This window comes from Cebus imitator, unplaced genomic scaffold, assembly GCF_001604975.1.
Source record: "Cebus imitator isolate Cc_AM_T3 unplaced genomic scaffold, Cebus_imitator-1.0 Scaffold92, whole genome shotgun sequence".
Lineage (NCBI taxonomy): Eukaryota > Metazoa > Chordata > Mammalia > Primates > Cebidae > Cebus > Cebus imitator.
In genome coordinates this window covers 9,491,252-9,506,903 of record NW_016107407.1, presented here as the reverse complement: position 1 = coordinate 9,506,903, position 15,652 = coordinate 9,491,252, and the positions used below count along the sequence as shown (strand labels likewise).

At 44.1% G+C, this 15,652-nt stretch overlaps 1 protein-coding gene across 1 annotated transcript in view; it reads left to right on the top strand.

Annotated features, from left to right (window-relative positions):
- The window catches only part of GAD2 (glutamate decarboxylase 2), a 91,875-nt gene that overhangs the window by 54,734 nt on the left and 21,489 nt on the right, over positions 1-15,652 (top strand). Inside the window, exons 10-13 of the mRNA XM_017535515.2 lie at positions 1,781-1,835; positions 3,295-3,411; positions 6,638-6,702; positions 14,152-14,230. Of these exons, the coding sequence (XP_017391004.1) occupies positions 1,781-1,835; positions 3,295-3,411; positions 6,638-6,702; positions 14,152-14,230 (316 nt within the window). The remainder of the gene's footprint in view (positions 1-1,780; positions 1,836-3,294; positions 3,412-6,637; positions 6,703-14,151; positions 14,231-15,652) is intronic.

The window sequence follows — 15,652 nt, the reverse complement described above, 5'->3', positions numbered from 1 at the left end:
GGTTCAACTAGAATCGGGCATGTCTTGGAACCCCTTCCAATTCAAATGTACCCTCATGTCTGACTCCTCACTGCCATCTTACTGCCTTATACTTAACAAGATGTTAAGTATGATATGATTTGATGAGCAGATAATGATTGTCAAACTAGCCTACCCCAAATTCTTCCAGGCAGAGGTGTTTAGCTTGTGGTAAACTTGGGTAAAATTCAAGATTTGCAAAAAACAATTTCTAAGAGTTCTCACTCTCAATTTTCTTGTTTATGGTAATTTTAATGAGCTTTAAACTTTATGTAAAAGATAAAGATAATACACTTTCTCAGAAACTTGTACATTTTGTTTATATCAGAGCTGGAGCAAGGTGCTTTAGCACAGCCTGATCTGATGGGGAGAGGTTGAAAAACTGCTTTAAGGGATGCCCCAGGCAAAGCTGTGAAGTGTAGGAAGAATTATAGGGAATGAGGAGCTCTCTCTGCGCTTTCCTCAACCACAGCACTCTCTCTTCCCTCCCCTCAGTCTCACAGAAGTTCCCCAAGGGTAGGCTGCTCTAATCTAAGTCCAGATTCTTGGCATCAAATGTACCCGTAATGCTCTCTTTTTCCATTCCAACGTGACAAATGAATTACTGGTAACTCGTCCATTACCATCACCCAGGTAATTGTCTTTCTTTGGGAAACAGCTTCAACAAAATCTGTGAATCCAGTGCTTTGAGGTTTCATGTCTGCTTTATATTCCAATTATTTTATCAGGCCTTTATTGGCCTGAAAAAAAATGGGTCAAAAATATAACTTACCCTTCTCGCTATATAATGCTCAAACTATTTTTGAAATAAAGGCTATAGAAGTAATTCATAATAAATTAACTTATTTTAATAAGCAAGGCAGCACTAGAAGCTGTAATGAAGTCCAACGCTTGCTGCATGTCTAGACTCACAGGAGAGCCACAAATGTACTCTTGGGCCAGTGACAAATACCAAAAACCCCTCTCACTGCTCACTATATGCCAACAGCATCCCACAACCATTTATCGTGATAATCACCTCTACCATCAGTTATTTTCCAAATTGCCTTTTTAAAACCTAGATCAATGACCCTGATGCAAAATTGGCCATGTTAGCAACCTCCAGAGAGCTTTTTTGACTTAAAGAACGTTTCTCTGCCTCCATTACCATGATTGATTATTATAATAGGAAGCAAAGCACTGTTTTTTTTTTTTTAAAGAAAGAAACATGTTTAGGGTTGAAAGGATATTTGAAACTTGAGCCCATGAATTTTTGGCCCTGTTTATGCTTTTAGCACTTGGAATGTTATTAGGTAGCTTATTTACTTAGTCTTTTCACCCAGATGTTTCAGAATGGATTTTCTTTTCTTGGTGTGTCATTGGTATGTGAAATTGCAGGTCAGTTTATTAAAAGGTTTGGAATAGAAAGGTTTTTCTGAACTCTCCTTTCATTGCCAAACGTTTTGCTCAAAATGAGGCTTGTTTTAATTGAATTAAGAGGATGACTTAATAAGAAGGTTGTGTGCACAGCCGAGGGCCATTATAATCGTTCTACGGAGAACAACACAGTATGGTCAGGGGTCTGCAAAACGGGCCAGAAATTATGGTCATGCATCATCCAGGCAGGTAAATGCATTCCTCCTGGAAACAGTCAAGGAGTTATTTTCACGGAGTATTATTATCAACAGTTTAGGGTTGGACTTTACCCTCCTGTGGCCACTTACGTTGTAAAGTTGACGAAGCAAATTACTCAAAGCAAATCTGTATTTCTTTTTCCTTCCAGAGGAAAAATGATCCCATCTGATCTTGAAAGAAGGATTCTTGAAGCTAAACAGAAAGTAAGTTTCTGCCAGGAGCTTTATCCAGCCTATATTTCTATTTCCATCCAGCGGAGAACAAAGTGTGTTTTGGTTTTATTTTAAAAAAAGGATCCAGACCTCAATCTCCCAGGTTTGATGAGAATACAGAATTCTGCATCCAGTCACTATTTTTATTTCCCTGAGTTATGGGCTCTGCTTTAGAAAAGTTTAAATTGCTGAATAAATATTATGTACAGAGATACAGTAAGAGTTTCTAAAGCATTTGTCTTCCTAGGTACTGGGGGTTGGCATGAAAGACACACACATTTGAAAGAGTATTTTCAGAGGTGGGGAATTAGCAGAATACTAATGCAGTATGTGAGGGACCCTGGTGCAGTTCCTCAGAAGGGGCCAGTTTTTTCCATCTAGGTGCATGCTGATAGCATTGGCTCTCCAAACGTCTTATTTTGCAGGAAGCAATTTAGAACTCTTTTCAGAAGTAACACGTTCTGAAGGCCCGCCCATGATTCCCAAAGCTCTAGAAAGTCATTCACAACCCTGGGTGGCTCACAAATCAGAGAATTTGTTTCTAAAATTCTGTTTACCGTTTGGTAGATATAATCTACAGTTCCTGATTTAATGACATACACATTCATTTTATTATGCGTATGGATGTAATTATTTATGTTCATATGCCCTTTCTCACTTGGCTTTGTTTTACTGAGTGACAGGCAGCAGGAGGTTTCCCTCATTCTTGCACAGATACTAGAACTACTTCTAGTAACATCAACTACAAGATTAAACCTTTGCTGCCACCTAAAGACTGACGCCGTAACGTCATGTTCTATAGACAGGACAGAGTCCTTACGGAATGAGTGACCACGGCGATCCTGTTTGTGGCCTTCTTCTGCCTTCTTCCAGCCTGTTATTTCAATCAGTTTTCATTTAGCCATGGTCAGAGAGACTGAGAACTAGTTGGATGGATGAAAGTCATGGCTTATTATTTTAGCCCATCTGTGCTGAAATGCCAAATAAATTATCGGGGCATTTTCCAAATAGGAACAACGGGCTGGTCAGAGCTACTTCTCTTTATTTTCCTGCCTATTCACTCTAGGGGACTTACGAAGTTCAGAGGCCTCTTTGTGAATAAGGAACACCTGAAAGTGAGCAAAGTGGGTACAAAGGGCCAGAAAGTCTACTGGGAATATAGACATGTCTTGGGGACATCACTAACAGCCTCTGGGTTTATTGCAGCCTCTTCTGAAAATCAGAATGTCTGTCCTTATAAGACAGTAAGGTCCAACAGCATGGCCTAGAGAACTGATTCCAGAGAGCGAACAGCAGTTTGTCCCACGCCCTAGGGTATCAATAACTCATCTGCTGCTTCCCAAAATACAGACGTGTGTGTTAGGGGGAGAATTTCCATCGCTTCTAATAAGCTTTTAAAAAGAACCCTTGAATCTGTTTTCCATGACCTGGGGCTTTGTTGTTCGCGCAGGGATTTGTCCCTTTCCTCGTGAGTGCCACGGCTGGAACCACCGTGTATGGAGCGTTTGACCCCCTCTTAGCTGTCGCCGACATTTGCAAGAAGTATAAGATCTGGATGCATGTGGATGTAAGTATCCCTTAGGGACCGGCCGCTAAAATGTCCTTGCACGTTTTGCCTCTGGGACACATGAAGGAAATTTGTTTTCTCTTTTTTTTAACTTGATCAGCTTATTTTCAGAGTGGTGATATTAAAGCCTTTAAAGACGGCTGAAGCAAATTAGCACACAACTCACACAGTACACAACATGCACGGGAAGCATCCCGAGGCTGATTATGCCTTAATGTCCCCAACATGGTAATATTTGTATTTCTCTGATCAGTACCCAAGTTGACCACTTTGTTTTCAATTCATCAAGCCATTGCATCTAATGGAGGAAAACAGGCTGCACACACAGTTCCACACATGCAGCTTTTCCTCACTTACCAGGATGGTCAAAAGAGTAAAAAAGAGTTGCATTTATGTAGGAAACCCAAAGGATTAAAAAAAAAAAAAAACCCTCAAGCCCAAGTTAGTTGTTCCTATGTTTAGAGAGGAAAACAGGCTCGACAGCTTCCTGGGAAATACGGACCGCCAAAGTTCCAGTTTCTTAGCTTTGTCAGGTACGAAGATAAATTATATTTGAAAGGTTTTGATGTCAGGCCTTGTCACACCAAACAATAATGGAGGTGTGCCCACCAGAACATTTTCCAATGAAAAAAAAAATGTGTCATGTTTTAGAAGGATTGAAGGGATTTAAGTGTAGATTAGTATTGGTGTGGTTCGAAGATTAGCTACCACCTGCAAACTGTTAGTGATCCACATGAGATAAGGAGTTTGTGTCAAACCATCACTAATCACAAACCATCACAAACTAAGCACAATGCTTGACTCAGCTGATAATTTTTTCATTGCAAGACTTTCTCAGTGAAGGAACGCACAAGTTGATGTTCATTTGAGTGCAAGATCCTTTATGTTGTCATGGGCCAGCACTGGATCTAGCCAGTGCTGTTTCAGTGACTAGCCCTGGCTTTGCTCATTTTGGCTTAATCATAATTATTCAGACCAAATTAATGCTCTTTTCTTTTTCTTTTCTTTTTGAGACAGAGTCTTGCTCTGTCACCCAGGCTGGAGTGCAGTGGCGCGATCTCAGCTTACTGCAACCTCTGCCTCGCAGATTCAAGCAACTCTCCTGCCCCAGCCTCCCTAGTAGCTGGGATTACAGGCGTGCGCCACCACACCCGGCTAATTTTTGTATTTTTAGTAGAGACGGGGTTTTATCATGTTGGCCAGGCTCATCTCGAACTCCTGACCGCGTAATCCACCCACCTTGGCCTCCCAAAGCACTGGAATTACAGGCGAGAGCCACCATGCCCAGGCTCGTTAATACTCTTTTCTTTAGGAGCGTAAAACTTCCACTGGCTAAGCCGGGTACATTTCCATTATTCCAGAGTATTCCTGCAAAGCAATCGCCAATCTTCTTTACCCTCCCTAATTCACAGTGTGAGTCGTTCATTAAGCTACCAGAGCCCCCTGCATTTTACACTTGAAGACACTGAGAAAAGACTGAATCACCTCAGTACCATTAGTGACCTGGGTCTCAGGACTGGAAAGCCTGTGAGACCTTGCTGGCTGACTCAGGAAGAGGATTACCTGACAACTTCAAAAATGATAATGTCTGTGTGTCCTGAGCCAACAGAAGCTATGGGTCGTTCCTCTGGGCCTTCTACTTAAATTAGAACTAGGGAATCTTTTAACCAGTTTTATTAGCTTTTCTTTGAAACATACCAAGTTTACCACTTACTCTTATTAGCTTTGACATTCATACATTCTAAATTATAGTAGAAAAAGATCTTAAAATAGTACACATTTGAAAAATCAGATAATTTTTCAAAGTGCGAAAGAACTGGGCCGGGTGCAGTGACTCATGCCTGTAATATAAAGCACATTGGGAGGTTGAGGCTGGTGTATCACCTGAGGTCAGGAGTTCAAGACCAGCCTGGCGAACATAGTGAAACCCCATCTGTGCTAAAAATACAAAAATTAGCTAGGCGTGGTGGTGGGTGCCTGTAATCCCAGCTACTTGGGAGGCTGAGGCAGGAGAATTGCTTGAACCCAGGAGGTAGAGGTTACAGTGAGCCGAGATTGCACCATTGCACTCCAGCCTGGGCAACAAGAGTGAAACTCTGTCTCACAAAAAAAGAAAAAAAAAGGAACTGAACTTACAACAAAAGGTGGGGGAAGCAATTATATCATAAAGGAATTTTATAATCCCGTTAAAATTATCTCAGAATTATTTGTACACACAGTGTAAAGTTAATATTTCCAAATGAATCTCCATCTTGACATTCTGCTTTTAAAGGAGATGCCTACAACGATTCACATCTTCAACCTTGATCGGCACACATTTTTAAGACATGTGTTCTAATTGCTCAGCTAATCGACTGGTATGAATCTTTTCTGCTTGTAGATTTTGGGTGAGGTTTTTCTTTTGGACACAAAAACTATAAAAAATCACACATCAGTGAAATAAGAGTTATGAAAACATTTCCTATTTCTGGAATCATTTAGACTTGTCAAAAGAGTTTTACCTGCAACTTGGAAGCTGTTTAGTGGCCCTCCTGCCTATATTCTCTGCCTGACACTGTGGGGAAGACAGGGTTTCTCATTCTGAGAACATGACTTCACTAGGACTAACAGTGCCAGTGATAGGTTTGGGAGAGGGTCTTTCTCCATCTCCTGCAGACCAGGAAATAAGCCTCCAAGGTGGCTCCTTACACCCATATAAATGTGGGATAGAGTCTGGGACTTTAGAATGGCCCTTCAATGTACACCCTGAAAGTCTAGTGCCGGAGGAAGGTGGTCAACTCCCTAAGCTGCCTGGGGTCAAGGAGATCATTTTCACCCTAGGAGACTCTCATTAGTCTAGAAGACACCAAACTGTAGAAATCCAGGCAATGACAGCTGGGCATAGTGGCTCACGCCTATAATCCCAGCAGTTTGGGAGGCCCAGGTGGGTGGATCACCTGAGGTCAAGAGATTGAGACCAGCCTGGCCAACAAGGTAAAATCCTGTTGCTACTAAACTACAAAAATATTAGCTTGGGTGTGGTGGTGTGCTCCTATAATCCCAGCTACTCAGGAAGCTGAGACAGGGGAATCTCGAACCCGGAAGGTGAAAGTTGCAGTGAGCTGAGATCCTGCCACTGCACTCCAGCCTGGTGACAGAGCAAGACTCCGTTTCACACACACACAAAAAGAAATCTAGGCAATGACAAACTGCTATGATTTTCGTCTTACGATCTTTTTATTTTCAGGCAGCTTGGGGTGGTGGATTACTGATGTCCCGAAAACACAAGTGGAAACTGAGTGGCGTGGAGAGGTATGTTGCATTTTTCTTATTAACAACATAAAGTGGTAAAAGCCAACTGTGAAACACAAATTACAATCAATTTCCAGGAACTCTTGGACTACTGGGTGAGCTCAGTCTATCCAGTACCTGTGTTCCTTGCCTTATGTGGTATTACACTCATGAATATGTGTGAACAACAGAAAAATCAAATATGTAAATATTGTGTGTAAACAACAGAAAAATCAGAACACACATCACGTGACTCAGGTAGACTGTCTTTCAGACATAGAGATTCCTTTCTACGGTCTATTTCTGGGATCTCTGAACCAACCACAAAAAATTGTTTAAAACCTACAGGCAGGCCACATTTTCCAGGGAGAAGATTTATAGCTTTCATGTTTCATAAACAGTTAATATCCGCTGCTTAAAAAAAAGCAAATAATTTCACAAAGCAAATAGGCACCTTGTAACTTATCAATGTTGAAAGTTTGGGTTTGGGGTGTAAGATGGCTAGTTCACTTAGAGTGTGACATACCAGTGATAACCTCGTCTCATGGTTTCATACCCGTAATAACCTTTCTCTGACACTGCTCTGACTGTTGCTGCAAAGCACCTTTGACTTAGAGCCTACATAGAAGACTGTTGAGAAAAGCTGAAAAACACAAAGGCGGTAAATCTGATTAGCATAAAGCACATTCAGGTCCAAAGAAAAGAGAAAAACGGAATGCAAAATACAGGCTCTGCTTCTGAACCACATGCAAAGAGAGCCAGCTCTCTCACCACACCATGGCAGGTCAGACACAGCGGTGAGCTCTGACATTCCAGGCGACCAAGAAAGCCTGAATTCATCAGAGGCTGCCAAATGCCCACCATGCCCTGCCAAGCCGCCAGATGCTGCCCAGCAAAAGCGTCACACTGGCTCTGCTGCTAGACATCTTGGCACAGTTTCTGTTCCAGGACAAGGAGAGATGCTGATGGAGCGCAGAAGCACTTGTGAGCCCGGGGCATGCGGGAAGCCCAGCCAGAGTGGCTGTGCGGAGGGTGCGATGTGACACCCAGGCCCGAAACGCACAGAGATCCCGTGAGTGTGGAAAGAGAGGGGTAGGGTTACTGGGCTGGAATCGAGAGCATCCCACCGAGTTAGTGGAAAGAAGGCAAAAAAGAGTTGGGATACACCAGCGAAGGCCCATGTCAAAAGGGTCACTGCCCCTGAGTCTGATGGCCGGGGTCAGGGCCTGGCCTGAGTACCACTGGGTTAAGGCGCCTAGAGCCGCCCAAGCTCTGATTGCAGGGCCGCATTGAGACATCAGTGGATGAGGACAGGCGTGTCCTCATCCTCCCAGAGTCAGCCAGTGCCAGGCCTCTGCTCTTGGACCCTTAGGGCTTCTCCCAGGCCTAATCCCTTTCCATTATGAAGATCTGCAAGAAAGCAGAAGCTTAAGGAAGAGGCAATTAACTAAACAGGGAGAGACAATAAAAGAGAGAACAACTTGGAAGGTACCTGCTCGCCCGGTAAGAACAAGAATTAAATTCATGTGCTTTCAAGAGAGGTGGCCTAGATACAGTACTTTCTCTTCTGTGAGTTTCTGACTGGCACAAAAAGTCTGTCATTTTACCTTTGATGCCACGTGCAACTGCAAATGCTGAAAGCCCTGGCACATCCTCCACTTAAAAACTCACAAAATTACCTACCCTGAGCCTTAGAAAAATAAACACCCACACAATTCTGTACCAAAGACTATTATTTGAGAGCAAAGCTTAGAACGTTCATCAAGGAACACAGAGTTCTCTTATTGCCACTATTCTTGAAACTGTACTGTAACTAAATTTTTCAAATAGAATAACCATATATGAAGTCCTAAAAATGAGGGGACTGCTGGACCCCCTTGGCCAGCCCATTTACCCAACGATATCCCTCTCACTGACTTATTAGTAAAAGGTGTATTTTCTAAGTGAATACAGTTGGAAGACCAGTGGAAACCACATAATGTGTATCACCACAAGTTTAGGAAAGAAATGTGTCTCACTTAGGAAATGACCTTTTTCCAAGTGCTACAAACCAAAGTCTAGAACTCACTCTAAAAGCAGAGGAAATCCATAGTCAATTATTGTCCCCAAATCCAGAGGCTCCTTAGTAGTCACAGGGAATCCTGAATGCCATTTCTCACAACAAAATGACATAAGAGGACCAGGTACGGTGGCTCTTGCTTTTAATCTCAGGACTTTGGGAGGTGAAGGTGGAAGGGTCACTTGAGGCCAGGAGTTCAAGACCATCCCGGGTAATGGAGTGAGACTCCATTGCTACAAAAAGATTTTTTTAAAAAAATTAGCCAGGCATGGTGGCATGCATAGCTGTGGTCCTGGCTACTCAGCACGCTGAGTGAGGCAGGGGGATCACTTGAGCCCAGGAATTCAAGGCTGCAGTGAACTATGATGGCACCACTGCACTCCAGCCTGGGCAACAGAGACCCCATCTCTAAAAAAATAGATTAATTAAATGGCACAAACACCTGGAGCCCTGTCTGGCATCCCCTTTAAGAACGAACCAAATTCTTAGAAAACAGCTCTCTTCCTTACTAGCATTGTCAAAATATCTAGAGATGGTGCCAGTGAGAGTGCACACCACAAGGCCGGAGACTCCAGAGCATGACTCTTTACGTCATGTTTTTAGTTCTTTTTCTTTTATTTATTTATTTTTTAGATGGAATCTCATTCTGTCACCCAGGCTGGAGTGTGGTGGCACTATCTCACCTCACAGCAACCTCTGCCTCCCGTGTTCAGGCAATTCTCCTGCCTCAGCCTCCTGAGTAGCTGGGATTACAGGTGTGCGCCACCATGCCCGGCTAATTTTTGTATTTTTAGTAGAGACAGGGTTTCACCATGTTGGCCAGGCTGGTCTTGAACTCCTGGTTTTAAGTGATCAGCTTGCCTTGGCCTCCCAAAATGCTGGGATTACACGTGTAAGCCACTGCACCTGGCCTCTGTGCATCATAAACCGACTTGTCTTTAGTCCCTCCCGCCCACAGGCTGCTGCTTACTGTAATGATCCTCTGATGTGTTCCACTCTTAAGGCTTTACATCGGCTGGGTGCGGTGGCTCACGCCTGTAATCCAAGCACTTTGGAGGCCAAGGTGGGCGGATCACCTGAGGTCAGGAGTTCAAGACCAGTGTGACCAACATGATGAAACCCCATCTTTAAAAAGAAAAAAAAAGAAAGAAAAAAAAAAAGCTTTACATCTCAGCTGAAGGTGCTGGTGCAGTTTCTGCTGCCTCACCGGTTGCCCTCATTTCCACCCCGAGAGCCAGGGGTTCAGGATTTAATTTGATCATTGCTAAATCTCTGTCATCTGCAAGCCACAGCACAAGGCACTGTGTGACTGCAAAGATGAGTGTGATATAAAGCCCATCTTTAAGGAGTTTAGAATCTAGTGGGGAAGATTGTCCATGAATAGTGGATTAAAATTCAAGGCAAGGAAGCAAAGGCTCAAGAGACAGACACGGGAGCGGATTGGAGAGCACAGAGAAAGGAATGGTTCCTTCTGTGGTTACCGGGAGCTTTCACCAAGCAGGGCAGCATTGGAGCTGAGCACCATGGCATACAAGGTACTTCATCAGGCAGAAACGGAAAAGGGCATTCAGGCTGAAGAGACACAAGTGTGGAAGTACACAAGGTCTTGGAGAAAGTTCAAACAAGTTTGGTTGGAGGATGACATGGTTTCACAGCAGTGGCCAGGACACGGTGGAAAATGCAGAAGTCTTGGCCGGTGAGCTTCAGCCCAGGGCCTGCCTGGAGAGCCAGGTCAGAATCCACGGGGATGTTTCCCATGAAACATATATCCCTGAGCTGGGTGTCACTGCTGTGTGGGTCACCATTATGCATGGAGAGCATTAGATTCCTCATGGGGGACAAAACCCTTGGAAAACCTTTGTTGCGGGAGCCATAGCAGGCTTTGAGCAGAGATGCAATACGATCTCACCTGTGTCTTGGCATTAACTCTGCATTAGAAAAGATGGGAGCCAGGGACTGACTAGAAGCTATTAAGCTATTAGGAATGTGCAGGTGTAGGACGGGAGAGAAGCTGAGTGTGTAGAGGCAGAGAAGGGAGTAAGTGGATGGACCTAGGAGAGCGGGAGAGAGAGAACTGTAAGGGGCATTATCAAGATGGGGCAGAAAGGCATGAAACCAAGGACAACAGTGAGGTTTGGAGGCTGGATGCCTGGAAAGAAAATGGCACCAGGAACACAAATATAGAGGAGAAAGAATAAGTCTAGAAGGCTGAGCAGCAGTGAGTGGGGCCTATGGATTTGAAGCACAAATAAGAGTGCAGGGAGATGTCTTTAAACAGCCCTGCTGGATTCAATTCTCTCCAACTCCAAAAGCTGCAGAAGCCACGTGACCGAATCCCACACCAAAACATTTTGAAATGAACCTGAGGCGTATTTTTTTTTTTAATAAATTGCCAACATTTCTCAAATAAACCAAGGTCATGTCATCAAATCAATCTGCAGGGCTTTTTGCCATCTTTATGCCTCTGAGAGAGAGGTGGGACAGAGAATTCAGTGACAGGTAGTTGTGGGTCTTGGCAGCTTCTCTTCTAAAAAGACAAATAGGCCCCCGCATAGAGATAAACACCACAGTCACAGAAATGGAGGACGGCTGTTTCCTCTCCCATCAGGCATTCTTTCTGACAAAGCTGAGTTTATCAGAGTTAGATATCTAGCCATAGAACATGTGGAATGTATAGAATGGCTGTGTGTACATGCGTGCACGGTGTCACCAAGTATGCAAATGACAGAGGTGAAATCTATAGCAAGAGCCAACTTTATTTAATGCTCACTGCATGTTAAGCACAGTTCTAAGCATTTTACCTAAACTATTTATTATTCTCCTTTACCAGGTGAGAAAATCTAGGCACAGAAAGGTTAAGTAACTTGCTCGAAGTCACACAGCTAGGAAGTGATGAAACCTGAATGCAAATCCATACTACCTGGCTCCTGAGGGCTTCCCCCTTAACTATTATGTCTGCCTTACAGCCTAGGGTCCTGACTGCAGGGTCATTCTACAGAGCAAGTAGATATTTTCTTGGAGGGAACTTTTCAATATCTCAGTGCTGTCATTATTCATTTAAGTCATTTAGTCCTCTCTTCAGGGTTAGTTATCTGACCATGAACTGCCTTTGCTTCTATTTCCTCAATCCCAGTCCTAAATGTATCTGACAACTAGTGTCAGAGCCAGAGAAAGACCAGAAGCTGAGCTAGACTATTCATTGGTTTGGATAAGATCCCCAGGCCAGTGAGTGCCCTCTGATTGTCTGGCTGACACCTGCCCTTTATCAAATGAATGAATGGGGCCTTTCTCAGCTTCTCATTTCTTTCCGAGGCCGTCACACCCAGAGAGGTGGGATCTGGGTGAGCCCAAGTCCATTGCGCAGCCAGACGGGGCAACAATCCGTGGCTCTCTGGACCTAGCTGCCATTGGTTGTTCCATCATGCTGTCCTTCCTCCTTTATGCCACAGTCAGTTCATGAAGCTCCACTGCCACAACCCTTCAGTCTCTCCGAAGACAGCGCAAAGGCTAACCATACCCAGTAAATGCGTGAAGTGAGCCATGACATTCACAGTGGCAGCAGTTGCTTTTCCCAGAATCAAAAGAGGAGCACAATGGAAGTGAGGGAGAGGAGTTGCAGAAGTTAAACAAGGTCACGGAGAGAATACTGAAAGAATCTGGGGCCTTAAAAAATAAGCAAGATTTAACAATGTGAAGCAAAGGGAGATGATGTTCCAGGAAGAGGAAGCGGCACGATGAGACCCAGCAGTGTGAGAACAGAGTTCTCTGAGAACAAAAGAGAATCTGGCATGATGAAATGGACAAAGAAAAGCGAAGGGATACAAGACCTAAGGCGTAGCTAGGGCTCGCCCCAGGGGCTGCACCAGTTTGGAACCTGCAGTTTGGAATTTGGGCTGGAGGCAAAAGAAAACTGTCAGTGATTTTGGAGAAGAAGAGGGCCATAAACACAGATAGAAAATAATTCTGCTGCCAAGTGAAGAAGAAAATGGAGGCTGAGAATCAGTTACAACACAATTGCTGAATTCAGATTAAAATAAAATAATAATAATTATTAAGGGAATCTGAACCAGGACTACAGTTTAGACTTTTGAAATAACATAAATCCCTGATGGGGGAATCACTATTGTGTGAGCCACTGTTACTGATGAGAGAGCATCAAATTTCTCCAAGGTGTGAGGCAAAACAAGACGGAACTCTCCCCTGCTGTGGGAGCCACAGCACTTCTCACCTGCAGCCTGGAAAGAAAATAACTCTGGATTAGGAAACAGATGGAAGCAGGGGCCTCACCAGAAGCTACTACAAAAGGACGCATCTGAGAAATTTGAACATCAATTGATTAGAAAGGAAAAATCGAGTTAGGAAAGGAATAAAATTCAGCGGTGGAATGAGCCCTCTCTTTGAGCTACAGGCCACAGCAATAGCAAGGACCACAGAGGCCCAGGAAGCAGCTTCCCTCACTGGCCAGGTGCCCTGGCCATCACTGGCTGAAGGAAGGACCCTGGACTGGGTGATCCCAGTCACTCTAAGGGGCTCCGAGACCACCACGGAGGTGGGGTGCATGCTGCCACTGGAGCTGGGGCACACTGCATGGTGACCCCCGTCCTCACCTGCTGTTTCTGTGGACCAAGAAAAGTTGCAGTGTGAACTCTGAAAAACTAAGACAGGTCTCAGTTAATTTAGAAAGTTTATTTGGCCAGGGTTGAGGACTCATGCCTGTGACACAGCCTCAGGAGGTCCTGACAACACGTGCCTAAGGTGGTCAGAGCAGTTTGGTTTTGTGCATTTTAGAGAGATATAAGACATTGATCAACATATGTAAGGTGAACTGGTTTGGTCTGGAAAGGCAGGACAACTTGAAGTGGGGAGGGGGCTTCCAGGTCCCAGGTAGGTAAGAGACAGATAATTGCATTCTTCTGAGTTTCTGATTCGCCTTTCCAAAGGAGGCAATCAGATATGCATTTATCTTGGTGAGCAGAGGGGTGACTGAATAGAAGAGAGAACAGGTTTGCCATAAGCAGTTCCCAGCTTGACTTTTCCCTTTAGCTTAGTGATTTGGGGGCTCAAGATATTTTCCTTTCACACATGTTTAAGAGTCTACTTTGTGTTTACGAAATATAGTGTTGTGGGAGCATGGGATGGCAGTGAGGGTTGAAAAATTGCCTGTTGGGTACAGCGGTCACTGTTTGGGTGCTGGAGACACCAAAAGCCCAGACTTCACCACCACACACTATATGCATGTAAGAAATCTACACTTGTACACAATAAATCTATTTAATTGTTTAAATTAAATACATACGTTTAGTGTCAATCTGGAGTCTGGGAAACAGTACTAGGAAACTGAGGCTCGGTTGCGTGTGCCCTGAGCCCATCAGGGTGGAGTGCCACCCGCTTACGTGATTTGTTTATTTTAGGGCCAACTCTGTGACGTGGAATCCACACAAAATGATGGGAGTCCCTTTGCAGTGCTCTGCTCTCCTGGTTAGAGAAGAGGTATGTCTCTCCTGACTCCGTGTCCCAGTCCACGAGTGGGCTTTGACTCTTTATGTGGTTGACTTTCTCTGGAAATGTCAAGATCACCGGGTCTTTTCTGTGGCGCTACTCACATTCCCCAGAGAGCACTTTCTAGATTCCTGTCCACAGGGTGAAGGTCTGGTGCCTAAGGGGGAAGAAAGGGTAAGAGGACATCAACTTTCAGAGCATAAACTTTGACCTAATCTCCTGTTTTCAGTGTGATACCTTTTTCCTCAAGTGTTCCTGCTGTCCCCCAACCCAGAGACCCTCTATGTCACTCTCTCAAAAAATTAAATTTCCAGTTTTTTTTTCTGGAAACTGAGAGGAGATCATTTTCTCTATATAAGAAATATATACAATATAGGATTAAGGTTAGTGTTAGGATCCAGGTATATCACATGTATATGTATGTGTGCGTGTTCTATATCTCGTGATTACAATCTATCTAATATTTAAAGCCATGTTCAGAGTGTAAGGAAGCTGCATCCTTATTAACCCTAGAAGAGAAGCAGCATCAATGAGCACTTTCATTCAAGACGGCTCTGTTGACCAGGCCTAGGGTCGCTCTCAGTCTCAGTAGGTGGGTGCTCTTGATGCCGATACATCTCCCTTCCGTGACGCCGGAACTCAGTTCCTCACTCCCACATTTATTTTGTTGATGAAACCCAAATAAGGAGTTTGAGATGATCCCCATTAAATTTTATCTTCTTAACATTAATAAAGCAACCCCAGATTAAAGGAATTTTTAAGTGTTGATCTTCATTTACCTTTTTTTTTTGTTTGAGACAGAGTCTCATTCTGTCACTCAGGCTGGAGTGTGTTGGTGTGATCTTGGCTTACTGCAACCTCTGCCTCCTGGGTTCAAGCAATTCTTATGCCTCAGCCTCTCAAGTAGCTGGGACTACAGGTGCCTGCCACCACACCTAGCTAATTTTTGTGATTTTAGTAGAGACAGGGTTTCGCCATGTTGGCCAGGCTGGTCAAGAGCCCCAAGTGATCTGCCTGCCTCAGCTTTGCAAAGTGCTGGGATCACAGGCATGAACCACCATGCCCACTTACTTTATTTTATTTTTTTAATTATACTTTAAGTTCTGGGGTACATCTATAGAACGTACAGGTTTGTTAAAAAATCAATCAATGTGGCCAGGTGCAGTGGCTCACGCCTGTAATTCCAGCACTTTGGGAGGCCGAGACGGGCGGATCACAAGGTTAGGACTTCAAGACCAGACTGGCCAACATAGTGAAACCCCATCTCTACTAAAAAATACAAAAATTAGCTGGGCATGGTGGCTTGTGCCTGTAATCCCAGCTACTTGGGAGGCAGAGGTGGGAAAATTGCTTGAGGCAGAGGTTGCGGTGAGCCAAGATCGGGCCACTGCACTCCAGCCTGGGCTACAGAGC